At 40.8% G+C, this 27,195-nt stretch overlaps 2 protein-coding genes across 5 annotated transcripts in view; one reads left to right on the top strand and one right to left on the bottom strand.

Moving 5' to 3' along the window:
- Nucleotides 1-1,342: 1,342 nt before the first annotated feature.
- evi5b (ecotropic viral integration site 5b) lies at nucleotides 1,343-27,156 on the top strand. Of its 4 annotated transcripts, none has more exons than XM_028403071.1 (21): nucleotides 1,343-1,528; nucleotides 6,559-6,791; nucleotides 10,305-10,494; nucleotides 12,987-13,211; nucleotides 13,420-13,494; nucleotides 13,607-13,732; nucleotides 13,815-13,958; nucleotides 14,299-14,388; nucleotides 14,613-14,710; nucleotides 15,002-15,062; nucleotides 15,151-15,204; nucleotides 16,177-16,209; nucleotides 16,609-16,761; nucleotides 17,531-17,662; nucleotides 17,762-17,902; nucleotides 18,053-18,211; nucleotides 18,489-18,635; nucleotides 18,814-18,909; nucleotides 23,446-23,541; nucleotides 25,402-25,670; nucleotides 25,852-27,156. In XM_028403071.1, the coding sequence occupies exons 2-21, from the start codon at nucleotides 6,640-6,642 to the stop codon at nucleotides 25,883-25,885; spliced, it is 2,475 nt and encodes an 824-aa protein (XP_028258872.1). In that variant the 5' UTR covers nucleotides 1,343-1,528; nucleotides 6,559-6,639; the 3' UTR covers nucleotides 25,886-27,156. The 4 variants fall into 4 exon arrangements, with proteins under 4 accessions (XP_028258872.1, XP_028258871.1, XP_028258874.1 ...); XM_028403070.1 differs by lacking the exon at nucleotides 1,343-1,528 and adding an exon at nucleotides 1,999-2,216; XM_028403072.1 differs by lacking the exons at nucleotides 1,343-1,528; nucleotides 6,559-6,791 and adding an exon at nucleotides 8,661-8,812.
- c4h1orf146 (chromosome 4 C1orf146 homolog) overlaps nucleotides 20,725-27,195 on the bottom strand; it is a 28,044-nt gene continuing 21,573 nt past the window's right edge. The window contains exons 6-7 of the transcript XR_003670470.1: nucleotides 21,465-21,527; nucleotides 20,725-20,763 (exon numbers count right to left, since the gene is read on the bottom strand). The gene's annotated coding sequence lies outside the window, so the exon portion shown is untranslated. The remainder of the gene's footprint in view (nucleotides 20,764-21,464; nucleotides 21,528-27,195) is intronic.

Consider the following 27,195-nt stretch of genomic DNA (forward strand, 5'->3'; position numbering starts at 1 on the left):
GTGATCCACCGGCAGATGGAGTCTGGAACATGCAGCAGGGACAGCTTGTCTTGGAGGAGAGCTGGGCGGATTGTGTTGAAAGCAGAGCTGAAGTCCACAAACAGGATCCTAGCATAGGTTCCCGGGGAGTCCAGATGCTGCAGGATGTAGTGAAGAGCCAGGTTGACAGCATCGTCCACAGATCTGTTAGCTCTGTAGGCGAACTGCAGGGGGTCCAGGAGGGGGGCTGTGATGGTCTTGAGGTGGGACAGTACCATGCGCTCAAAGGACTTCATGACTACAGACGTCAGTGCCACAGGTCTGTAGTCATTAAGACCAGTGATCCTTGGTTTCTTGGGAACTGAAACAATGGTGGAGGATTTGAAGCAGGCTGGCACATGGCATGACTCCAGAGAGGTGTTAAAGATGTAGAGAACTCACTACAATAGAAAGGAGGGGAATGGAATTTAAATGATGTTCTGAGATATCCAGTGTCTCTTTTTAAACAATGTGCTGTGATGTCATAATAACCCACAGATGCAGCTCTGACCAGTTTTCATTCAGAAATATGTATTAGTAGCTGTTGACTGATGACGGATGATGATTTGACAATAGCAAACTCAATGGGTTTTGCCTGAACATGCACTTGAAAGTAACACTAGAAAAAGCATTTCCTGAAGAAAATGCAAGTTTGATTGCAGCAGCTGTGCAAATCACACAGCCTGTGCTTCTTATAAGTTTATGTATTATTCCAGCCTCAGACCTTTCATATATTCACAGGCTAGTCTTTAATGTCATGACTTCATACTGTTCTTGTCTTCAGCAGCGTCTCTTTCTTTGTTAGCTGCGGCAATCAAACTTGCATTTTCTTCAGGAAAAACTCACTAGAATAAGCAGGATACTAGTGTCAACATACAGCCAACATACCTGCACAGAGCCTGTTAAAATATTAGAATGACTGTAATGTGTGTGTGTGTGTGTACCCCATTATCTTAATTGCTTAATTGATTTATGTTTTATATGTCTTTATCTTAATGTTGACATATTCCTAAAATGCTAGCTCACTTCCTACTGGTGGCCTTCTGCTGAATCTATTTAAACCTTTTGGCAGGACATTCAGAGCTTTCTAATTATTTGAGTCTGACAGGTCGAGATGTGATTGTTGTAACAGTGTATCAGAATCCGAGGCCTACAGCTGGTGTTGCCAGAGTAGCCTACAGTGTCAGCTGCTTTTTTAGCTTCCTCTATGAGAGGAGTGTCTAAGCCAACAAAAGATATGAGTCACTGCTACCATGTGAAACCTGAAAAGTAGGTTTCATGCCGGATTGGTATGTGAATCAATGCAGTCGGTTTAGTCACATTTTCGTCAGCACACTCTTGGACCGCCTAGCATATTACAGGATTTTTTTTAACTATTTACTTGGATTAGATTTGTACCTACGTTGTAAAGGATCTATGGTTTATCATCTGCCTTCATATCTGAAGTGAAAGAGCTCCAATACACCATAGTGTTCAAACATCCAGACAGCCCCTCATCAATGAACTTCAGGTAAGATACTGGTTAGATAAGCACTATGTGTAGTCTTTGACTTAAGCACCATGCTGCTCTGAAACACAAGAAAACTGTGACAATTTCCTGAATATATAATATATCCTGAATATAAGTGGTGTGGTGTCTACTCATATTTTTGTGAGAAGAACAAAGTGGCATTTACTGTTAATGTATTGTAGGCTACATTGTATTGTGACCCTATTCAAAGACTCCTGAGGAATAGTTTTTCTAAGTATTCAGACATGGTGGTTTTTGTAAACAAGAAACACTGATTTTTCGCCCGTGATCTCATCACAAGTACCTCTGTTTTCTGAAAAGTCTTTCTACTTTCTGAATGAAGCCGATGCAGTTCCACGCCGGAAACACGTGGTGGCAGTGTTGTTCCAGGTTGGCGCATGCTCTGTGCGATGTAAACAGTCGGTAGGCCGCCGCCGTGTCTGAGCTCTGCAGACATTTGTGTACACGTATTACGGCTGCATGGGCTAGACCGACAGACAGTCAATGGGAACAAGCTAACGTAACGCTGGCTAGCTTTTAAGGGGACACCTAGCTAGGCTATATTTGGTAATTTAAACCAAACTAATAAAGTATTTAAATATCCCATTTTATCTTGTAATAGTGGGACAATATTTTTTTGCATGGGAAGCAGGCGACGTTTGCTGCGGGTGGCAAAAAACGCTTCACGGTAAGAGATGGGTCTGTTTTTCGGGCTCTGTCTAATCACTGGAATCAACACTAACTTATAAACCACTCTTATTATCCCTCTGTGTCTGGTCAAGTGAATAGTGCGATAGAGTGACACAACATCTAAGTTGTAGAGCTTTCCTTTACTTAACAGATAGTAGCATCATTAGCTTGCAGCTTGTCAGTGTTGTCGCTGTTGTTAAATACTTGTTACTGAACCCATCTAACTTGGTTTGTAAAGATTCCGGCTATCACCTGGAACTAAAACATTGGTTAATTTAACTCTTATTATTAAGATAATTTCAATTCGTTTAACATTTAACCGTTATGTGGTGTCGTCCAACTCGTCGAGTCTTCTGGAAGACATACAGAACAATGCATACTGTTGCATTTTATGCTAGGTCTCCATTTCAGCTCACTACAGTAGCTAACCATAAAAGGAATAGAAACAAGAGACTGTATCTAATGCGTCGGTCCTCTGTTTTTATTGCATGAAGTGCAACGTATCTTTGAAAACCGAGGGCATAATGTGTAGTCTAAGCAAAGGATTTAAACTACTCAGTGCTGGCATTGGCTGTGTCGAAGCCAAGGTTATCTTTAACTCAAACTGCACATGAGCAACATGCAAGTAGCACCAGAGATGCAGTACAGGACGGACACCTTTGATTCTACAAGCTGACAGTATTCTGCTGAATAGAGGAAGGGCCAGTTTGATAAGTATATGTGAGGTAAGCTTTTAAAAGAGCCAACAAAACTCTTAATGATGTGGTGCAAGTAAATGTTAGCTTGGTGTGTTGATCTAGTAAACTGGGTGAAAATGGATGTGGGCTTCTAACAGAGGCAGACTACCAGTGACCACAATTAAGTTACTGTATTAAATGTTCCATCAGACCACCTGATGGACCTGTCATGTAAGTGTAAGTAGTGTTAGCCAAGTACAGGATGTGCAGTGTGTGTTATTTTCAGGCCCTGTAAGTGTATGATTGGGGTTAAGTAAACTTTAGCTCATCATCTGATATTCAGCTTCACTACACCTCTGAGAATTCATCTATTTGAATGTTGTTGTTTCTGGTATCTCTGTGCCTAAATTAGCAACTTCTTTGACACTTGTGAGTGTGACTTTCATGGCCAGATGCTTCCGTGTTTTGCACTGAACAGCTTTTCACTATCTGTGAGTCTAGAGATGGCCATGTCAAAGTATATGCTTGTCAGTACTTGTTGCTGCTTGGACAGAAAGCTTTAGTGTGTGTGTGTGGGGGGGAGAGACACTGATGAACATACCTGTAAGGAGGAACAGAAGACTTGCTCTCCACCTGGTTGTTATCAGTCAGGGCCAGGGGCACAGAGTGGAAGATCTTACGCCTGGTGCTAATGTAGACAATAGTGATGGCACAAAAGCTACTAGTTGTTTTAGGCAGACCGTCAATGTTTCTCCAACAGAATATACAAGCCAAGGCCCAGAATGCAAGAAGATATGCCTGTACACTAGTTTCTTATGCTACTGTAGGGCTTGTTCTTGTGGGCTCAAATATATCATTTGTAGCTTTTGCTTTGTGGAGGAATAGCCTTCAGCAAGACTATTGAAATGCTGATTTTACACTGGGAAAATATGAGCTTCCCTCCGCATGTGTACTGACAGGCCTTTCCACCTCTGGAGGGTGTTTTTATAAGTTGGGCCTCTGGATTTTAACACCCTCACACAGCACATGGACGTTCCATTTCCATGAATATGGTCTTTCCTGCTGACCCAGAGAAGTTTGTTCTTATTCTTTGCCTAGAAAAGGATAATCTGAAACAACTCAAAGTTTTACATTTGCCTAAAGTTTGTGCCTTTTTTAGAGCACTGTGAAATACAGTATGTGCATTTTTGGGCTAGAAAGGAAATGCTTTTCAGTTCTGCCTTTGGTCTTTCTCAGTTCCGCAATTGCCTTGAAGTTACTTTACCAGGGCTTTCTTCTTGCATGGCTGTGGGCTTCATTAACTATGCACACTGCATCTCAGGGCCCCTTTGAGTTCTCTGGCAAACAAAAGCAGCAACAATCTCTGTATTGGGGAATAAAAGGGAAGCCTTGCCTCAGTTGGCGTGGCTTGCTGGCAGGAATGTCTTCTCTCAGGCCACCTGGACATTGGCATCTGTCAGATCATATCTACTTCTGGCCTTAAGATCTTGCTTAAGATCATTTTTAGCCTTAAAAATAACTGCAATAAAATACATGTGGATAGGATTTAGGTTTTATGAATTAGAAAATCAGTAACATTCATCATCATAGCAAAGATATTAAAGGTCTCTTGGGTGTAGTGTAAACATCATCCTGATGTTTACACTACACCCATCTTTTCTTTCCCCAGGTAGTGCTGCATGGTATTCTACATTGAAAGTCAGTCTTTGAAAAATCCACATGGCATTAAATTCTGTTTTTTGGCTTTCAAAGGGAAATAGTAAAGAGACAATACAAGCCTGGCTAATTTTTGCCCAAAGCTCAGGGTGAAAAGGGTAAAAAAGACCCATTTACACAGGATAAAACTGGGCAATACATTTTTCTGGGGCCAGTTTACAATGTAACCGTGTTTGTGTTCACTACAGGTTTATTTTAATTTGTGTATGATGAGTGTAATATAATCTTATAATATTTAGTGTGCATTGTAGGTCAGCTAAATCAATGGGATAATAAAATGGGTTTTATAAGGTTTACCTTACTGGCTACCTTACTGGGTGCTGACAGAATGTTGTTGCTCTTTCCATGTTTTCCCAGCAAGGCTAAAGTTACTTAATGTAGAATAAACAGCACGATGCTCCATCCAAGCTGATGCAGCCACCATTGTAGATCTACAGGATGAGAGTCTGTTAGTTGGGCAGTATTGTCAAATTGTAGATGATGGTCAGTAAATAAAATGCCCCCCATGGTCACAGATCATGATCTGGGTGTTGTTATAAAAATAACAAAGTGTGTATATCTACTTCCTGTTTCTAGCCATTGCAAAATTTCCTTGGCATGGGGTCTCTGTAATACTATGTATGCAGTGTCTTTTATGATTCATAAATAAAAGCTGTTAAAACAGTTCTGAATGCAAACGTCAGACTTATTTTATCTGACACTGGGAACAGTGATTAATTAGTAAGAAACCTAACCTCACATAGTTTAACGATGGTAATGAAAGCTGTCAGTCGGTGTGTCTCTGTATAGACAGGGAAAAACATTTTCATTATGTACTACCACCAGACTGCCCACAGTCTTTTCCTCTGTTTTCTGTCCTTCTCTTTTATGTCTGGTGCTTTATGGAGCTTCTACACACAGAAGTGCCTCGTCATTTTAATCAGTGTAGTGCTTGGAATGATCGATTTCCTTTCTGGAGTATCCAGACTTCCTGTTGGGGTGAAAGCAAAGGCAAGACTGATTCTCAGGTGTGAGGCGGTTTTCTTTCCACTGGGTACAGACAGAGGTACAGAGACTTCCTGCTGTATGCAGATTTCTGCAGGAGAAGAATGCCTATCTTTTGTGGAGCACTTTGACCCCTCAGAGTATGATCAGCATATGACTGTGTGACGTTAGGCTGGTCGAAGGTTCAGATGAGTGGAATAAATTGAGGAAGTGTGTTAAATTGAATGTATTTTTAAAGCTGCTTATTTAACGAATGTATACCGTATTTACTCATGGAGTGCAGCTGAAGAGCTTGGATTATTTGGAATAGCAGGTAGGAATATTTAAAAGATGCCTTAAAGTTACTTTTTATGCTGTTTCAGGGGGAGTTTAGAAACACTTTGTGTAGTAGTATCTATACCTATTTCTATTTCTAAGTGCTGAGCTGAGTATGGTGTTGATGCTGTTGATAGTATTATCCAGTGAAACTGAACAGCTCAGAAATGTTGTTTAGCTTGGCTAACAGTTTTGAATATGTAGCTGACTTTTAAAAGAAGCTAATTGTGTTGCAGTCCTTACTCAACACAGTTCCTCTTGAATAAAGGAAGTCATTTGAAGTATTGATTAGAGTATCAGAATAGGGTGAATTCATTTGCTGACTTTGAAAACTATGCACCTATCGATCCAGTCAATACTGACAGCTGGTGCTGCTGCAACAAAACTGATGCAAACTATGCAATTTCCCCATTGTGGGACTAATAAAGGTTTCTTAATCTTAATAATGTACTAAAATGGTGCTGGTGTACATAGCAGGATCGAGATGAGTGGGTAAAAATGCATTCACTGTGAATAAAAACTGAAAATATTGGTAAGCAGTAGTTTGGCTGCTCTTTGTCTGGGTGGAAAAGAGACGTTAAATAATGTGATTTTGTATCTGGTACTAAAGGTTGGCACTCAACCCTGCTCCTCCTCTGTCTTCTGCAGGTGGCGACAGACAAGGTTGCTGGTAAGCTGAGTTCTACTCTCTCATGGGTGAAGAACTCGGTGTCCCACACGGTCAGTCAAATGGCTAGCCAGGTGGCCACGCCCACATCCTTGCAGACCACTGCTACCTCCTCCTCCACTTCTTTGTCCTCGCCTGCCCTCTCACCGTCCTCACCGGTGCAGCTCAGCCCTGATGATGTGGAGCTGCTTGCCAAGCTCGAAGAGCAGAACAGGTAAGCTGTCTGTCTCTGAAGCTTCTCCTGTCCATTAACTTCACTGTGATTTACGGTTGCATGATCCAGAGAAGACTTTCCTCAAGTACCATGTACACTGTCGCTACGGAGTAGCGAACATAATCTGACTCGTTGACGGACTGTGTTTTTGGGTTTTCCAACTGTGCAATGGTACAATCAATTTCCACTCTATGGTGTAAATGTAGTATCTATCCTTTGGTTAAGTATGAGGTTTTTGTTTTACAACTTATTACTGTAATAGCGGTCAGCCTGACCATTACTCTCTTCATTAGTGTAGAATTTTAAAGTTTGTTTTATATGGAGCAGGAATAGGAGCAGGAGGTAGGACTGTATACGTATATATGAATACTCACCATGCTTATAATAGTGGCAATGAGGTCTTGCATCATAAGTGGAAACTAACTGTTTTGATGTTGTTTTGTGTGTGCTCTGTTTGTTTTTGTAAGCACTAGACAGGTAGTAATCCTCAGAGTTGTAGGGGATCATTTGCTTCCAGCTGATGCTGAATAACTTCCTCGGGAAGTACAGATGCTACAGTGATATTACCACGTGTCAGACTGAAGTTTTAATTCTTATTACCTCCAGTGCTTCTTAATTAATGGATTGACCAATACATCTTTATCAAATTATTTGATTAAACATTTCAAATTTTCAAATCCATGGTCATGATCTCACTGTGATTGTTTTGTGTTTGGGACTTTGTGGTTGGGTCTCTACTCCTACAATATTGTGACATTAGGGAAGGAATCATTTTGCAAATCCCCACCATCCCCCTCTTAAGCCCCATACACACTCACACACACAGTGACAGGCTGTGACTTGCAAAGTAGCTAACTGAAACATGCATAGGGTAGGGAAATTTAAGAGACTGCAGTTTAACAGGTTTTGGTGTCTTTAACAGTCAGATGGTTGGTGAAGAAACGTTTTTACCTTTTTATGTATTGAGAATTTGCTATTTGTTAAAATTGTAGTTTCATAAGGAAAAAAGTTTAGACTGTATATTTACAGATTGGTGAATGTACACGTGTGTGATGGCTCAAGAAAGGCTCAAGCCTGTTTGACACTGACTCCACTAGCTAATCAGTAATACACACATGGTTGAACTGATTTCTTTAAAACATTAGTCTTAGCACTGCTTTTAAAAGTTTGTATGTAGTAAATTTGGAGTAGTGGTCTCCCTAATTCTGGTTGTAGATTAGCTTATCTGAATGTTGGATCAGAGAGAGACTTCTGTCCAATCTCCCTGAGGTGCTCATTGTTCACATTAGATTAAAGTACTGTTGAAGGATCATGCAACGCCCCCTCTATTGCCAGCTTACTGAATTCTTTCTCTGTTGCCACTCTCACCCATGGCTCGTACTGTCTGTGTCAGCATAGAAACCAGGCAGTTTGGAGGTAGGGATTGTGTCACAGTTAGCTCTAGTGAAGAAGACAGCAAAGCTCTGTTTAAATGCAGAGGTTGTTGACTCATCACCACACACACATAACAGCTACTGCTATAGAATGCTAAGCACTTGTGATGCTTTTCTTCAGTAGTAAATGGAAAAAATATCAATTAAAAATAGGTACATTCTTTCAAGAATCTTTCATGAAGCACTGAGCACATGCATCTAGCAAAGAAACATTTCTATGTCACAGATCTCATAGTTCATCTGCCCTTTTGATCCATTCTTACCTCCCTTTTAGCACAGCATACTGACCTGCACCTAATACACAAACCTTATTATTTAGTAATCAAGGTGTTTACAAGTCAGGTGCAACAACAAGAGGGAGGACTTTGGTATTCATGTGTGTATTGATGATACTGCTCACTAAGTGTGTGTGTTTGGTGAGGCCTTTGTACCCTACAGAGCAGATAAACGGTTTGAGCATTTGCTAACTCGTGTCACACGGACAAGGAAGTCCCGCACTGAATGCTACAACCTGTAAATCAGACATGACAACGCTTCAGAATTCCTAGAAACCTGCAGACATGTGGAGCACATCATGAGCTTATCTTGGTAAGGTGGTAGTATTTCATGGCTTGTTCTGCTGTTTGAAGAATTGAAGTCATGACACACTTGAGAGAAATATGTCTTTTTTTTTCTTTAGTTTTTGCTCAAAATTAAATCAAAATATAATTTTAATCACTACAAATATTGTCTAATCAAAACGATATGTCTTTAGTTGCTTTGTGTTGTGTGTTCAGAAATGTGTTTGACTAGTGGTGAATTATTAGCTGCGCTCTGTTTGGTTTCATGTTGAATACTTGAATGCTTGTAGTATAAGTTTCAGCATTTGGAGTATTTGTGTGATTTGTTAACTGAAATGCCCTAAAAGCTGTCAATTTATGCAAAATTCTAGCTACAAGGTACACTGTTTTGAAGTTCTAGCTTCACGTCAATGCTGTATACAACTAAGAAGCTCTATTGCAGGCTGTTCTTTCAGGCCGACCATTTCACTCCCTCCCACATAACCCAACTTGGGCTGTAACCCAAGCCATTCTGGGATCACACTCGGTGACGTCGTCGGCTCCAGTGGAGAGGCCAGAGCCTTTTTCCGAGATCAGGTGTCTGAGCCTTTGTTTGTGTGTCATGAGCTCCTCAGTGCCACACAGGATTGGAGTCATGGCTTCTTTTCTCCATGTCTGATTCTTGATCAGGTGCTTAGTCATCATTGATAACAGGGATGCAATGCAAGAGTAACGTGCTGAAAAACACATAGCTGAAGCTGTTCGACCACCTGAAATGCTGATGAAAACACCTGATGATATAGGCATAATGAGTCACGAAATATTCTCCTGACCTTCACTAAACTGCTTCACTTCACTTGTAGCCTCGCTAATAGAATTAAAATAAATGGATGGCATCTCTCTTTCTTAGTGGATATGTTTTATGCATTGACATTTTTGTCTGATCCTTCAGTCTGATTACCTATGAATTATATGGATTTGATACACTGTGAAGCAGTGGTTTATGTTTTGGCTGTACTACTTTAGGACAAAGTGACTTTTTAAATAACTGTTTCATTTTTAGCACTGCTTGCAGAATGTGGGCAGTCTGTCTGTTTGCTTTAATTGCAGTTTCTGTATTGTTTGGCAATGATTGTTGATCTAGAAGATTTGCAGGCTCACTTTAGTGTGTTTTTCGTAGCTCTTGAGGTATGATGTTGGTTTAGGTTAAACGCATGTGTGGCAGCTCTCTCAGGAGTCCTGACATGTTTTGGTCAGCGTGTCTAAAAGTTTTCCACTTTTGCTAAATTTGCATGCATATCATTGCACGAGTGAAGTTTAATTTGTACACATGGCTTTCCTACAGACTTCAAAAGAGAAATGTTATTGTGACTAAAGTAAACATTTTGGCCTGTTTTGCAATTATTGACATGCTGATCTTCAGACTTTATGATCCTTGCATGGGATGGATTTGACTGACCCTTGTACTAGCGCAGACATTTCACAGCACCACCAGTGACAGTAAGCAGGCATTAACACTTCACCTCGTACCTGCACTACAGGCTGCTGGAGACTGACAGCAAGTCGCTACGCTCCATGAATGGATCCAGGCGAAATAGTGGCTCCTCCCTGGTGTCTAGCTCCTCCGCCTCCTCCAACCTCTCCCACCTGGAAGAGGACTCATGGATCCTGTGGGGACGAATTGTCAATGAGTGGGAGGAGGTGCGCAAGAAGAAGGAGAAGCAGCTTAAGGTAAGACTAGTGCACATGACTACCTGTGAAGTGACAGGTCTCGTGCAGACCTGCTTAAGAGCTTACTAAAACATGACTGCATTATTAGCTCACTGAAGTATACTGGAGCTGTTAGTGAAAAGGTTCAGACGTGTTTGTAAGACAGATTTTTGTGTCTGCTTTGTTGATTTGACAAGAATACTATTCAGCGTCAATTACACACGATCCCAAAGATAAAACAGGAACTCATTGTCTCTGAACTGACATGGTTCTAAGTTATTCATGTCTTACCTACATGTGCTCTCTTGTGGTATACATGCATGAATCACTGAGATTTGTATCATGAGCTGGCTCAAATGCTACTATGGCTCTTTCTGTGTGAGTGTTTACATGGTCTAGTAATCATTTCCAAGACTTATCTTTGTCCCCTGTGTGTAGGGGTGCCCCTGTGGTGTTGTTTCTGAACTTGTTATTTTAGCTCTTGACACCTAAAGTTATTTTTAGCTTGCTTGTTTCTACAGTTGTGCTCTGAAGATAACCCTATGCCCAGCCACTGTCTGTTGTGGTCTGATATAAACTGCATAGGAAAGGTGGACATTTGTGTAAACACAATGATCACTATAAAACCTTGTCAGCACAGTGGTGGACCAGCAAGTCATGGCACTGACGCAGCAGGCAGGCTGCATTTTCATGATGTGCACCCTGCTTGGTGCAGATGTAAAGGTTAGACACTCTTTCTGCTTCAGCTTTTAACATTATTTCATTGCATTTGTTGTTATTCACACAACTGATACACTGGTACTGGTACTGGAACTGGTACAAAAACATGCATGTGGCATTAAGGTTGATGAAGTTGCTCATGTAAATAGCAGGGGTGTGCAGGGATTCTGTTGTTCTGGTGTGTAAATGGAGAAGTGTTGCAAAGGACCTGTGAACATGCATGGTGTTATTATGTAATTTAACAGAAGTAGTAATCAGCAGATGGGTGCAGCCAGCCTGGGATATTAATCATAACTGCTGAGGCCTCCACAAAATTGATGTTTTCTTCCCCTCGGCTTACAGAGAAATCCAGTTTCTGTTGCATGAAGGAAGGAACCTTGATTTTCTGTGTTGTCAGCGAAACGTTGATGTGTCCATCTTTTCAATATTTCCCATGAAATTAACCACAAACAGTGCTATGCTGTATAATTGACATCTAGTTTAGAAAAATGTTTAAATGCATTTTTGATTAGTTTATATCAATTTAATTACTGGTGGGAACAGAAAATGGTTAAAGCAGTGGTGTAGCTCACTGGCTTTTTATTCATGATATGAGATGGTGCATTGTTCCAGTCCAGAACAAAGCACAGCTTGTCTGGTCTAACCTCTGAGTGGGGAGAGGGATCCCCTGCTGAAAGCCTGTGTGGGTGGACCTTTGCTCCAGATGCACCCTGGACTGACCAGATGCACACACACACTCATCACAGCAGGAAAGACCAATGTTCCCTGTCAGCACAGGAAATTGCCTAATCAAATAGTATCAGCAGTAATATATGAAAACAAATCCTTCTACAAAGTGCCTCACAGACAGGATTATATTTGGCAATGGAAATTGTGTTATTATGAGATTTACACTGTGCTGAAATGACAGAAAGTTATTACATTGTTACAGCATGAAGCATACCTTGGCATGGCTTTATCCAGAAATTGTCAACTGTCTGCTTTTATATTTCCATGAAGGCCTTTATATTCCCCATTGTCCTCATTCAGATGAAGCAGAGAAAGCTGGCATCTGAAGTCTTTAAATAAAGATAAATTAGTTACAGTTATGGAAACTGAAGTGCTCCTACACCTGCAGTGGGCTGGACACACATTTGCTGTGTGTGTAACAATTTAGCACATTGATAAATGTTACTATTATAATCCAGTAATCCAGTAACTGTAAGCCTTGTTCTAGCAATTAAGGCTGGGCGATATGACTTAAAAAAAAAATCTCAGCGTTCTCCACATGAAACCCGATTTATGGTTTTATTTCATTCATTCATTCATTCATGCCACTACATACACACACAAACACACAGTGACGTGGGCGATTTGGAGAGAGTGGGACATCTGTGTTATTAAAGATCTTTGCAGCACTGTGAGGATAGATGATAGAAACATTTTTGAAAGGCACACTTGCTTCTGGCTCTGACTCTGCTTCCAAACTGCCTATTTTAGGGGCAAGCTCTTCTCTGCCGGCTGCCATATTGTTTAAGTGCGTCTCTGTAGGATACAGGTGAGGAAGGGCTGAATCCACTTTGAGGTACGGGAGCACAGCGGGGTGTGTCGGCGGTGGATGTTAAATCGATTTTCATGAAAAACTCATCATTCTAAAAAGCAAATGCGAATAAAAATTAAAAATTGTTCTATCACCCAGCGCTACCAGTAATACTGTTTTGTGTCATGTACTGTGCAATCAATAGAAACTATCTGAGGACTGTTTCAGGACATTATACTTCTTCTTGACCCTAAAAGACCCTTTTTTTCTGCAGGATCTTGTCAGAAAAGGGATTCCTCACCACTTCAGGGCAATAGTGTGGCAGCTGCTTTGCAATGCCCAGAATATGCCCATCAAGGATCAGTACTCTGAACTCCTGAAGATGACATCACCATGTGAGAAGCTGATTCGCCGGGACATTGCTCGTACTTATCCTGAACATGAGTTCTTCAAGGAGAAGGACAGCTTGGGCCAGGAAGTGCTCTTCAACGTGATGAAGGTATGTCTCCTTTTGTGTCTAAGGAAACAGTTTGCAGATTGCAGATAAGCTGCCAGTCGTATGTTCAGATAACAAAACTGGTATTTGCCTTCAACAAAAGTTGCAAGGTGTAAACTGAGTTGAGTAAAGTCACAATGGTCCCTAATAACACTGAACCTGAGAAACTCTTGACCCTCAGTAAAAGTCCTGTAAATTTCTGCCTCCTTAGGCATATTCTCTGGTGGACCGGGAGGTTGGCTATTGTCAGGGGAGTGCGTTCATTGTGGGACTCCTACTTATGCAGGTAATAATCACAACACATGGCTGCAAACAAACTACAATTCTGCTGCTTTAACCAAGTAGCAGGGTATGTGCTGTATAATTGAGTGACATTTCATTAATTATTATTTTTCTAGATGCCTGAAGAGGAAGCATTCTGTGTGTTTGTAAAGCTGATGCAGGACTACAGATTACGAGAGCTCTTCAAACCCAGTATGGCTGAGCTGGGACTTTGCATGTACCAGTTTGAATGCATGATCCAGGTAAACAGATTATATATTGTGACAACGGTTTGTCAAAATGTTGTTCTTCACAGTAGTAATGTTAAATGTTTCCACCTAACAGGAGCATCTCCCGGAGCTGCATATGCATTTCCAGGCTCAGAGCTTTCATACCTCCATGTATGCCTCCTCTTGGTTCCTCACCGTCTTCCTCACATCCTTTCCTTTGCCTGTTGCCACAAGGATCTTCGATATCTTCATGTGTGAGGTCAGTTACAGGGAATCATTGCTCTCACCTGCTTTGAATGAGAAACATCAGCTTAAATGTGCCACATACTGTAAATGTGTCATTCTAAAAAGAAGAAAGTATCTTTGTGTTTTGGCATACTGCTGCTATTACTTTCATTTTCCTCACAATAGAAAAGGAATGTGAAAAGATTTGACATTTCTACTGCTTTACTTAAGACGACATGTAAAAAACTGTTTTAGTTTAAATAAAGGTAACTCAGATGGAAACATTATGCATTAGTGCCACCTGTTGGAATATAGCAGGTACTGTGAGTGGTGCCATCATTTTTTTTTACCCTAATACCACTTCCTTTCTTTAGGGTCTGGAGATTGTTTTTCGTGTAGGACTGGCCATCCTTCAGATGAACCAGGCAGAACTTATTCAGCTCGACATGGAGGGAATGTTACAGGTATATCACCATAGCCTCCACATAACTTGTCATTCAGAAAGCTCCGTCTTCTGGTGAATGTCAGAGCAACATCAAGAGAAAAGCCTCCACCACACCTAGTTAATTTATACATGCTGTCTCCCAGTTTGTACCCGTGGACATGCTGACATTTGATGTAGTGCTTTGAGGTCAGGGAGGTTGATGTGTGGCACTTACACGGCCCCTCTTTCTTTACTGTGCTTCAGCATTTTCAGAAGGTCATCCCACACCAGCTTGACAGTGGACCAGATAAGGTCATTCAGGCTGCTTATCAAGTTAAATACAACGCCAAGAAGATGAAAAAGTAGGTACACCTGTCATGTCATTACATTACAGGACACACTATAGGGCAACCTCTCCTGTTTATTTCCTATTTACAGTCTAAGGCCTTTCTGAGAAATCAGTTTGGAATTATCTGAAAATTACACTGCAGGTGGACTTTTAAAAAAGTATTTAAAAAAGTGTTTTTTAAATAAGTTGATTGTTGCCATTTCTTCAGTACATCAACCTACTGCTATTTTTAATATTATCTTTACTGTGTCACAGTAATATGTTTGGCTTTGATTCTGATTTTTGTGATTTTTTTTTTTAACAGGTTAGAGAAAGAATACACTACAATCAAAACAAAAGAGATGGAGGAGCAGGTGGAGATAAAGGTTGGGCGTTTGAAAAAGTGTTTTAAAGGCTCCAAAGCTGCTGTCTGTTTTTTACTTGTTGTGATTTTTATAATTCCTTGTTTTGCAGAGACTGCGGACAGAGAACAGGCTTCTGAAGCAGAGGATAGACACACTAGAAAAAGTGAGTGCATGAATGTTTGTAACAGGTGCGCCAATCAGGCTCAGCTCATCAACCATACATTAACCCATCCAGCTGTCAATACATTATGCATCTCTCCTAATGGAAGCTTGTCTTTCACCTACTGTGCTGTGTTAGTGGTCGCCCGTTTATATGATAAACTGTTGATGACCTGTATGGGGAATGTTCTGATGTCAGAAACATTCCTGGGTATCAGGTTGTCATGGTGACCGCCTCTGTGGCTTCAGTACTTGGATGTAGAGTTTAAAAATTTAGTGGACATCACCGACTGAAGCAAAGACCGTAGCAGGAATGCGAAGGGGGCTGCTTGATGTCGATACAAAGCACTGCATGCCAGGTTGCACTGTTTGTATCATTCTGCACTGTACTGTGTCTCTCTGAATGGGCCCTTCTGCTGCCAGGTGAAGGCACCATGCATGAGATCTAGCAATGGTGTCCGCTAAACATGTTGCCTGCGGAACGCTGTGGTCTAAACAGTTCATTACTTGAAACCAGCTCGAGGCTGCTGCTCTGTTATGCATCTATCACATAACTCCATGGACCTTTTAACTCTTCACTAACTGAAACCATGTGCAAGCTTGGATAAACCATCGAAGCCCAAAGCTTCTGTTCAGTGAAAGTCACATTGCCCTTTAACGTCATTATGCTGTTGTTCACTCAGCTCAGCTTTACTAGGCCTATTCTGTGCTTTTTCCTGTCTGACACCTGTTTGTGTTATCAGCACCACCTAACTCTTCTCTTTGTCACCAGCTATTTGCACCCTTTTCACCACATGTGCATGCAATGTTCCTTTTCAACCTCTGAATGTGAACAGTTAACAACCATTTCTGGAGGGAAAATGAACATTGCTTTTCCTCTTTAAGTCAATCAGTTGTTCTTTTATGTACTTTAAACTGTCCTCTGGATTGTCTCTCTCTCTCTCTGCTGTCTCTTGTTGATATTTCTGTTTTGTAGGAAAGTGCTTCCTTGGCAGATAGATTGATCCAGGTATATTCCTTATTTTCTCTCTGCCCTTATAACTTATATTGCACCTTTCTCCTTCCACCTCTCTCTGTCTCTTTAGCATTGCATGCTTATGATTATCAGAGTGAAGGATAGTAGAAGTAATAATATAGCAATGGACACTAATGAATCAAGAACTAGTCCATGGTAGCTGATCACAGTGTCTAATACATGCATGGAATTCTACATTGTGGCATGTTAGACAAAGTAAGAGAATCAAAAATTAGAACTTAAAATACAAACCACAGATCAATAGAATTCAAACCAGCATGTCCTTAGAAAACCCAATCCTTCATCTTCTCTGATTTGCCCACCCATTCCGCCCTTTTCGTTTCACTTCTTGTCGTGCTCACTCCACCCCTCATCGGTTGGTTATGTCCAAAGGGACAAGTGACTCGAGCTCAAGAGGCGGAGGAAAACTACCTGGTCAAGCGGGAGTTGGCCACAGTCAAACAACAGAGCGAGGAGGTCACTGCTCAGCTGGAGCAGGCCAAGAAAACCATCAGGGAACTCGAGCAGCAGCAGCAGCCACAAGCGGTAAGGAGGGCCACAGAGTTCCCGGCTGGCAGGTGCAGTTCAGATCCTGCCGACTGACAGTAAGAGTGGCATATCTCCCAGTGCTTAAAACATCAGGAAGACCCTGGCCATGAGGTGTGTTACAAATGACGCATCATAAGAATCTGTTTTCAGCAGAACTGATAGGTATCCATCTTCTCCTTCATATTATCACCTAGCAACAACATATGAGCAGGGCTTTTCTCACTTTGCACATCAGCGTTGGGTAATGATCTCTTTTGGTATGCATGAATGCAAATCGGGACACAGAGTACTACACAGTTTCTGCCACCATTTGCAGTCTTCTGCATTCTCTGAAATGCATTCATGAATTTGTAAGCAGTTGTTTTACAAGCTGGTAGATCTCACACATGGCCACTGTTCACAGAACCCTCTCCTTGCGTATCTGTCGACCTAACGTTCTTAATTATTGATGGTTGGATTCCAGATGATAATATGCAGGCATCACCATGTTTTACATAATTTGTTGTCTTGCTTTACTGTGAGTGCTCCTGAATGATTTATGTGAAAGTAAAAAGCTAAATGGATTACCTCAGCTGGGATTAAGGTTCAATTCTTTGAAGAGGGGTGTGGAGAGAAAATAAAGTCTGTTCTATCTCTATAGAAACCATAGGAATTTACTAGGACTACAGTTTTTAATAGACTTGAATTTCACATCAAGTACAACGAGGATTCAGTAAATGCTGCCACATTGCTGCTTCTATTCACTCACACTTCCTGTTGGTTGTAGAAGGGGGTTCCTCGTTTCTCTGAGGAGTCGGTCCTGCAGCTGGAGAGAGAGCTTGTGCAGGCCCGGCTAAAGGAGGCAGAGTCCCAGTGTGCCCTCAAGGAAATGCAAGATAAGATCCTTGATATAGAGAAGGTGAGAGACTCCCTACACTTATTGATTACACAATTATCATGTGATGCACACTGCCTCCCCTGCGAACTGGATTTAAAATGTATCTTTCTCACACACCAGAGGAACACATCACTACCAGATGATACCAATGTGGCCCGGCTTCAAGAAGAGCTAATTGGGGTGAAGCTGAGGGAGGCTGAGGCTCTGACTGGACTGAAAGAGTTAAGACAGCAGGTCAGGGATCTGGAAGAGCACTGGCAGGTGAGCATAAACATATCAAAGATCAAACATCTGATTATTATCTTGACTAGGAAAGACTTGTCTCAGGATGCAAATACTGCACGCACACGTCATACTAGAAGTGTTTATTTATTTAAGGTAAAGGGGACTGACTGTACACTCTCTTCCCAGCGTCACTTGGCACGCACTGCTGGTCGCTGGAAGGACAGCCCCAAGAAAAACACTTTGAGTGAGCTGCAGGATGAGCTTATGAGCGTGAGGCTGCGTGAGGCTGAGGCTCAGGCTGAGCTCCGAGAAACACGACAGAGAATGCTGGAGCTGGAGACACAGGTCAGAGGTTACATCATGTTCCTGTTATTGTTTATCCTTCATTTAAAATCAGACTTTGTATGTGTCTACAATGCCATCGGTTATAAGTAATTGAGTACACTATGAATGGTGATATCTGTAAGTACAGTGAATATACAGTATCTGTAATAATCTGTATTGTCACACAGTAGCCTTTAGAGGGCAGCAGTTGTTCATTCTATTTATCTATCTAGCCTCACCACTGGACACTTACTGATAATCCTTCTATCTTATTTATTTATGCAACTTTCTCTTTCAGAATCAAATTCACAGTAACCAGCTGCGGCGGGCGGAGCAGGAGAGCCGGTGTCTCCACGAGCGTGTACAAACCCTGACAGTGCAAAATAAAGATTTGCATGTGCAGCTGCAAGAGATCAAGCGGAGACAAGCTGAGATTGAATGCAAGGTACAAACTGTGTTGTTTATCTGCAGCACCTAGCACTGCTGGGGTAACCACCACTGCTCTGTTGTGGCATTAACTGTTAAGTACACCCCCCAGACCTTCAAAACAATGTCAAAGTTTGATTTCACAACTTGGAGACTTGAACTTGTTTAGCCTGAGAGCTCTTCTCTGTTTACTGCAGAGTAAGGAAGAGGTGATGGCTGTGAGGCTGAGGGAAGCTGACAATATTGCTGCTATGGCTGAACTCCAGCAACAGATCTCTGAGCTAGAGATTCAGGTAAAGTCCCAACTCACATTCAAGCATTTGATGTTCTCAACTCCCTCAAAAACTCATAAAAAACATGCAAACTTTCTTCAGCCACAGAGGGAAATACCCCATACCAGGCTGTATAATATGGTTATGGCAAAGCTGATTTTCTTATATTTATTGATGACGAGATGTCGGCTATATGGACGACTATATGGACACACTATCTATAGTAGTTTTCTGGTTTAAAACTGGCAGGAAAACAAATCTGTGTATGTGATCACAGTTGATGTGTTTGTTTTCTTGTGTTGCCAAGGAGACACTGGCGTCAGTCAATCTGGTTTAAATATGGCCTCATCCTTTTATTGATGAAGCTCACTTTGACTCACTGTTGCATATTTAGTCATAAATATGTAAATCTGCCCTAACTAAATGTAGTCCGCTGCTCTTAAGAGAATAAAATTCTTGATTATGTAATGTGGAGCTACTTTGCATTTAGGTGCGAACTCTCAATACAAACACTGTTTAAATTCAAAATGAACAAGTCTAAACAAGCAGGAAGCTGTATTTATCCCTAAACAAATGTAACATGCTGCACAACAACAAGGGTGACCAAAACAAATACAGGCTACTGAACCAAGACAGTGTGCACAACAGTTTTGATTCAGTTGAGGCTTGATTGTGGGCTCAACACTCTTCACATACTTTTCATATGAGTAAAGCTAACCGATGAACTGTGAGTATACCAACAGGCAGATAACGCTGTGTGCAAACAGAGGATTAATGGCTTTGACATGCAGCATGTCAAAAATACTGTTGTAGTTGTGCATACAGGCAGCACCCTATGGATCTATTATGGTTTCTTTAGAAGCAACAAAAATAATCAGAAAATAGATTTATTTTCTGATTATTTTCTGAGGCTTTGTTTTTTAGTCATAAGCGAGTAAGAGTCTGACACTTACGTACCTGGCAATGCACCCACATACTATCTGTTTATGACATAGTAATATTTAGGAGAGTTCATGACTTATTGCATCTAGTAATATGGGAAAATCTGAGTTAGACTCGGTGCTGACTGAGTAGTGAAAAATATATCTGCGGTGCAGTAGCACTGGTACTTTTTTCCAGTTAGTACTGCTGCTAACTGGAAATAAAGTCACATCACAATGCAGTCACATCCATAAAGTCCACATTGTGTGTATCTGCTGTACACAACAGTACAATGGTTTTAGTTGTCTTAAGTTGTCTTAGTTGTCTGTGCTAATCAGAAGTCTCAGAAATCTTTAAGCTGAAATATCTATCTAAGAATGATTTGTTTTTATCTTTTTAGCTGCCTCTCTTGAGTTTCAGGTCTTTGTCTTAAATTCAGTTCTTTGCCTTTAAAGCGGTGGCAGAACATCCTGCTGATAACTCTTCCATGTAAACCTGTAAAGATGTAAAGATAATGTGTATTAACACTGCGCAGTGGAACAGTACAGTGATGTTCTTGCAGCTCCGCCTGCAGCAGTTTTATTTGAAAGTTTCCTTTCTTTGACATTTTAATCATTGGAAATACCAAGCTGGAAGCACTTTCATTACTCTTTCAAACATTCTTTCATTGTTTTTAGGTTTTTCCGTCAGCACTGCATTGACCAATTTTGGAAGAATTGACCTTTTTAATGTGTTTGCTGCAGGTTTTTACACTACAGGCCAAAAGTGCAAGAGTAAAACACAAATCACAGTTTGCATTATTCACTTAAGCTTTTGAGAGTTTGCATACAAAAATCCCAATAAATCTGTGTCCATGCAAACTACCATAGAAATGACTAGAAAGAAACAAGAGTACAGATTTGTTCCAAACATTTGGGCTGTAGTGTAGGGTGAGTGTCCAGCAATCCTTGGATTCTGCTTTTAAAAAGTAAAAGTAGTAATAAAACAAGTTAGAATACTGACAAATAATGTACATTATTAAACAATGAGGATGCCACCCTACTACATGTATACGTTCTCTACTTGCTAAATGGGTTACTCTCATGGATTTATTGTAATCATGGTTATGCTGGAGAGGCTACCTGTAAAGACGTCTGACTGTGTAGACTTTTCAAAGCACTGTCTAGAATTTACCTTTGAGTTTAAAGCATTTTACCTAATTTAAGCTGTAACACAGGCTATTTATATAACACCTACAAAAAAAAATCCCCTCACAGGCAAACTCAATCGCACAGTGTGGTCTGAGGTGTGGTTACTAAGTGATAGAGCAAAAACATGCTGCACCGAGAATTCACCACTCCCGCCCTCATGCTGTTCAGAATCTTCGTAGTGAGCTGAATCGAGTATGTCGATAACATGAAAAAGCCTTGCACATTATATTTCTGTATTTGTTAAAGGATGTTCTTTAGAAGAAGGTTCTTGTGGGTTCGTTTTTGGTGTCAGGAGGATCTGTGTAATAAATCACTGTAACAGATTTGGCTTCTTGGTCTGTGGTTTGGTTACCAGGCCATACCTACTGTGGGTGAAAATTGTGTTTCAAATAGAGAAAAAAAAATCTGTTTCTTGGCTTTCTTGTCAGAGATGACGACACATGTTGTCTGACTTTCCATACTTACTCAGAGCAGTAGCAGATACCAATCAAGTGTCAGTCATTTTCAACAGCATGCACCCCGATAATCCTGTAGAGACACATAAAGATGATAACAACCACTAAGTAATGTTGGAATTTTTTTCTGTGAAACTATGATGTCTAGAAAGGTTTCTGTGAAGGACTCTTTCACTATCACAGTCATGGCTGCCACAGCTTCACTGTCTCTGGGCCTGATAGGAAGTGGTTTCTCATCTTGAAGCAGAGACTATACCAAAGGTGACATGCATGGTTTATTTTGAGGTTTCTCTGCTCAGAGATTTATACTAAATGTTTTAGTCTGTTGAAATACATCCCTGTTGTTCATTCTGTTTTTGTTTGTTTCATTAATGTAGGCAATAAATTAGTATATTTAACATCTCGCACTTTAAATATCCTAAAAAAAGCCAACCACAACAATGCAAAAAAGAAAACCTCTTTGAATTCTGAGGTTTTACAATAAAGTCATTGTCTTTAGCAGGTCCTGAACAACAGCCATGACATTACACATGGCCTGGAGGAGCATTGAAAAATTGAGTACACTCCTGCTTCCATAGGAATTAACAGGTTAAGTAGCAATGAGATGCTGCTAATGAGACACCCTTGATTAATTGATTACAACTTGAGTCTGACCACCTTTATAAAAAGAGAACTTTTGGTATTTTGCTGGTCTTTATCACAATGGGGAAAAAGGAAAGTCCAGAGTTTTGTTTTTCTTTATTTTATTTTTTGGATGACCTGCACCAGCACTACAGTTCAACCTTTGCCCCTGGCATTTGGAGAAATATCTGTTTATTACTAAGAAACAGCTGGGTTGTAGTCAAATGTTTAAATCTTTAATGACAAGATTTCTTCATGCTACCACTGAATTTTCACACATTTTTTTTTAGATTTAACCAATACGTCATTGCTACAACAATAGACATGCATTAAAAAAATGTGCTGCCTGAAATAACACACACTGCAAATGAAACTCTCCTGCTATTCATATCAGCCTCTTCTCTGAGCTGTGATTGTGCTCATGATGTGATGACAACATCTGTTCCAATGAAAGGATGTGCTGTCAGATTATCAGATGCTCAGTTCATCGCTGTCTACACAGTAAAAACATCTCATTTGTAGTCATAAAGAAGTATAATTTTTACAGACAGAACTCTCCACCACTGCTCCACTGCTAGAACTAAGCAAAGAGCCAGTAATCTGTGAGTGAAGAGACAACATTTCTGTTTGTTTGACGTCCGGCCACAACCTGACACCTGCTGATTCACACAGCTGAACACGAGGAAGTCTGATTAACTGTCTGCCCTTAGGGCTACTGTGTTTTGGAGTAGCAAAACCTCAAAAACAACACATCCTTGGATTAATCCCACTTGTTTAGACACCTCATTGTCAAAAAAAGAAAAAGTCTACTGGGACCTGCCAAATTTACCACAGGGATCTTTAAGCCTATCTGTATTTTGGGTTGTTGGCCAGCCAGTCTCAGTCTCACCTCTTTAGTTCAACACCCCACCCCTCGCTGTATGCTGAACACACACTTCCATTTTTGGTCTGCATTTGTTTTCTGAACTCTTCAGCGTTCCTGTCACCGGTCACATATAGAACTGGTAGGTTGAAGGGTGTGATTGAGGTTTGAAATAGAATGATATGTTTGTCTCTGATTCCTGCAGATGTCTTGTCTCAGGAAGGTAAACATCACATGGGCTGTTTTAACTGTTGGAGCTAACAACCAGCCTCATCCCCAGGGCCCTTTGAGGAAATCAAGCACAAATGACACTCTTTGGTGTTTCCCCACACATCTGTCACTTTGGTCACCCGCCACACATGCGAGGCATTTTGCAATGCTACTTTTTCAGCAGCGTGCTCCGTTATCTGTTAGTCCTGCTTGTACAACAGTTCACAATGATGTATATGCAAGCTCAAAACGTTAGTATTTAAAAAGCCACTTTGTGTCCCATCTCATCTCTCTACAGAAAGAAGAGGGAAAGGTCCAAGGCCAGCTAAACCACACAGACTCGAGTCAGTACATCCGTGACCTCAAAGACCAGATAGCAGAGCTAAAACATGAGGTAACAGATCCACCACGAATCACACTGCCTTATTTCTTCTAGAAGTTCAGATTTTGTTGTTGTCAACTCTTTGATCTAGCCTTTGACACGATTTCTCAACATTCCTTCAGATATGGTTTTACTTTGAGGCTTACAGATTAGTCGAAGTGTTAACTACACCCAGAGACTTCCTGTGCGGAGTTGACATACACGCCGCCTGCAGATACCCTTACAAATGAAATGTGCAGAACACCAGGACTGAAGAGAGCTAATCACAGCATAGAGCCAAGATACCAGCCAAGACGGATTCACCCAATGACTGTCACAAATTAATGAATTAAATGAAAGCCTCATAACCTCACACTTTAGTTTATGCCTAGTTAATTAGAAAAAAAGGCAGTTTATCAAAAAGCATTTCTCAAAATGGCCCAGTGGTCATTTTATTTTGTTTTTTTTTAATCCTGGTTATTTATGTGTCTTCGGTGAGTAAACCTGAAAGTAGAGTGGCTCACTAAGGCCCACCTCTTCCCTTTACATAAACCTGCATCATATTGCTGGAAATTTTGACTGCTATCACTCAGATGTTGATTTGAACACGATTTCCTTTTTACATGGCAACAGGAAGGCAAGCTGCCAAATTTAGACATGTGCAGGTAAATGTAGGCTTATTGTGCTCACTGTGCTTTGAATTGGCCTCTAAATATGCCTTTTTCTACATGTCTGTTGCATGGCAGGCAAACACAGGTGAGTCGTTTCAGATGTGCCAAGAAAAAACTCCCATTACTTCAGATCTCATCTTGTGTTGACCCTCACCTCACTGGTTGTGTTGCCCTGTGTGGGCCTGTGTTATCCATGGCGTAAGGAGATTGTCCTGAATGCTTCTATAAAAAAAGTCAGGGAAGGTGAAGTTAGCCTGCCAGATTAGACCACAGCTATGAAATTAAAATGAAATGAAAACTGAAATAATTTTGTTAGTACATACTTAAGAGTAGCTGTAGGTCTTTTTGAATGTATTCAGATTGGTTTTCCTGCTCCCTGGTGTGCCTAATGGGGCCGGAAATTACTTATTAGAACTTTATTTAGTGGGAGGAAACAAAATAATGCTCATCTTCAATCATTAGCCACTTCCCTGAATTTTGCAACAGGAATCATCTGTGACCATCTCCCCTTATATGGAGCAAACAATCATCACACACAGAATCCTACAGTGGGTTGTCCCAGATTTATTCTACAAACTTTCTCAGTTTTCCATATTTTGTGCACCTACACCGGAAAAACTATATTTACCTAAAATGTACAATTGGAGATGCAGGGGCTTCAGCTAGTTAAACAATACAAGGTGACTGTGGATGGTGGTGAATAGCTCCATATAAATGTCAGAAAACAAAAGGTTGTTGAAACATTTTGTTTTCCAACATACAAGGAATACAGTGTACACTGAGTTCCTTGATACAACTGTTCAGAATGTCAAATTACATATTAACTAAATGTGTATTACAGTGCAGTGTGGAAAAGGCTCACATTGTATTGTACTCTTTTATTTTTTGATTACCTGTATAATAGATTTTTAACAGACACAGACGGTCCTGTCTATCAGATTGTGTTACTATGCCAGAAATGACTAATGTTGTGCGTGGTTGTCTATATTTTCAATTCATGATTTGAAAACCAGAAGTCAAATCTATATACTGTAGGTGGGAAGACTAAAATAGTCTGTCCTTGTTGCACTTGTTTGTTTTTTTTTGTAAAAGTTCCACTTTTTTAATGAGAGATCTGGCCAAGACAGTCGGCAGTAAACAAAGGCAGAGGTGCAGAAAGTGTGTGTGTGTGTGTGTGTGTTCAGCCTTTACAAATCTGAGTGTGTGTTGCTTACCTTCCCAGATTCGTTGTTTGAAAGGGCAGAGGAGCTTGGCCAGTCAGGCCACTTTTGATGGGGTCCACATTGTCAATCACTATGTGGGGGATGATGAGTCTTACCAGTCTTCAGACGACGATGCAGCCAAGGACCCCACCCTCCAGGCTACACAGCAGAGGAGTGGAGGCCGTATAAAACTGCACCCGAACCTCGGAGACACTGACAGCGAGGAAGAGGATGGCGAGGCCCTGCGGCTCTCTGTGCCTCAGAGCAGCAGCCATAAGACAACCACTGTGTAAGCAGCAGGGTTGAAACAGGCTGTCGGCACTCGCTAATGAAGAGAGGGTGTCTCCTGCAGCCATTTCAGACTAGAAGACCTGGACTTGGGAGTTCAAATCTTCAGAAAGGAAATGCATCATCATTTCATATCATGCTTATAGATTCTGGTTTTTTTTTTGTTTACCTCCGTTTTGTAGTTTGTTCGGTGGCAGCAAGCAGCAGTCTGTCTAAGCTCGACTGACAGGAGTACAGGTCGGCACGGACCGCAGCAGAGAATTAAATAATGTGGGGTGTATCAAACTCTACTGGGCCACTGAGACCAGACGAGGAGGATGAAGGCTTTAAAGGGGTCACCCCTCTGACCCCTCCAGTTGGTACAACACAGAGAAAGAGACTGTGCAATAAAACATTTTATGCTATATTACACACTTCATTCAATGACTTTTTATATTTTTAAAGCGTTTTATAAATTAGCATTAAAAAGGTATTGATGCCGTTACTACTAAGTGTCCATCATGCAGAGACAGAATTGTATGAGCGAGTGTGTGCGCGTGTGTATGTATGTAAATATAAATATTATATATATCTATTGTCTTGATGAGCTTGGTCAGAGCCTGGTATCAAAGCCGCTCCTATCAGCCAGCGATGACTTTTTGGCCTTAGCAAATGACACACACCTTTCACCAGGTCGGTGTGACATCTGCATATATGTAGATATGTAAATGTGTATTATGTTTTTTTTTTCCTTTTGAACTTGAAAATGTGTATGTATTGCATATCTGATGTCGACAGTATATTGTACAATTGTACAAAAAAAGGGATATGTAAGTTAGTTGAATATGGTAACATGGATCCTGAGGTGAATAACTAGTCTCCATCATTCAGCAGCTAACATGAATTGAAGAGGGCAGGTGTGTTTCTGAGCTACTGTTGCTGTTTTCTAGAATCATCTTGACTTTACTTTAAAGAGGAGAAAGTCAGCACATTTGTTGATGAGTCACGTATGAGTCACGTTTTTCATGTTTTGCACACAAATGTATGTCAGTCTGACGAAACATGAACTGGGAGATAAAAGCTGACAAATTTAAAAAAAAAAAAATCTGGAGATGAATCAGGATGCCGGTAATCAGTGGCCAGGTGTTACCAAAGCAAGCACTAATTTCTGAAGTGTGCTCAACCATGAGCCACTTCCACTCCATTTCACAGGCAAGGACCTGGATGTGTAAACCTGAATTCCTCCGACTGTCCACATTGAACACTAATTCCATGTGTCATGCCCAAAAAAACAGAAACGATTATAAGTGGTGGTAATGTCCTTTCACTGAAGGTGTTGTTTAATGGGAGAGGAACATGTTATGGCACTTTTTAAAATCTGTGATGCAGTAAGGACACACATGGCAACACTATGGAGCAGTCAGCATACTCTGAAAACTAAATGAGATTGTTGTGTGTGTGTGTGTGTGGGACAGATGAGTTCACAATAAAATGTTTGATAAACTCTTCACCTTGTGTCTTTTTAAAGGGCAGCAGAGTGTCTTTTG

The sequence above is a fragment of the Parambassis ranga genome, chromosome 4 (assembly GCF_900634625.1).
Source record: "Parambassis ranga chromosome 4, fParRan2.1, whole genome shotgun sequence".
Taxonomy (NCBI): domain Eukaryota; kingdom Metazoa; phylum Chordata; class Actinopteri; family Ambassidae; genus Parambassis; species Parambassis ranga.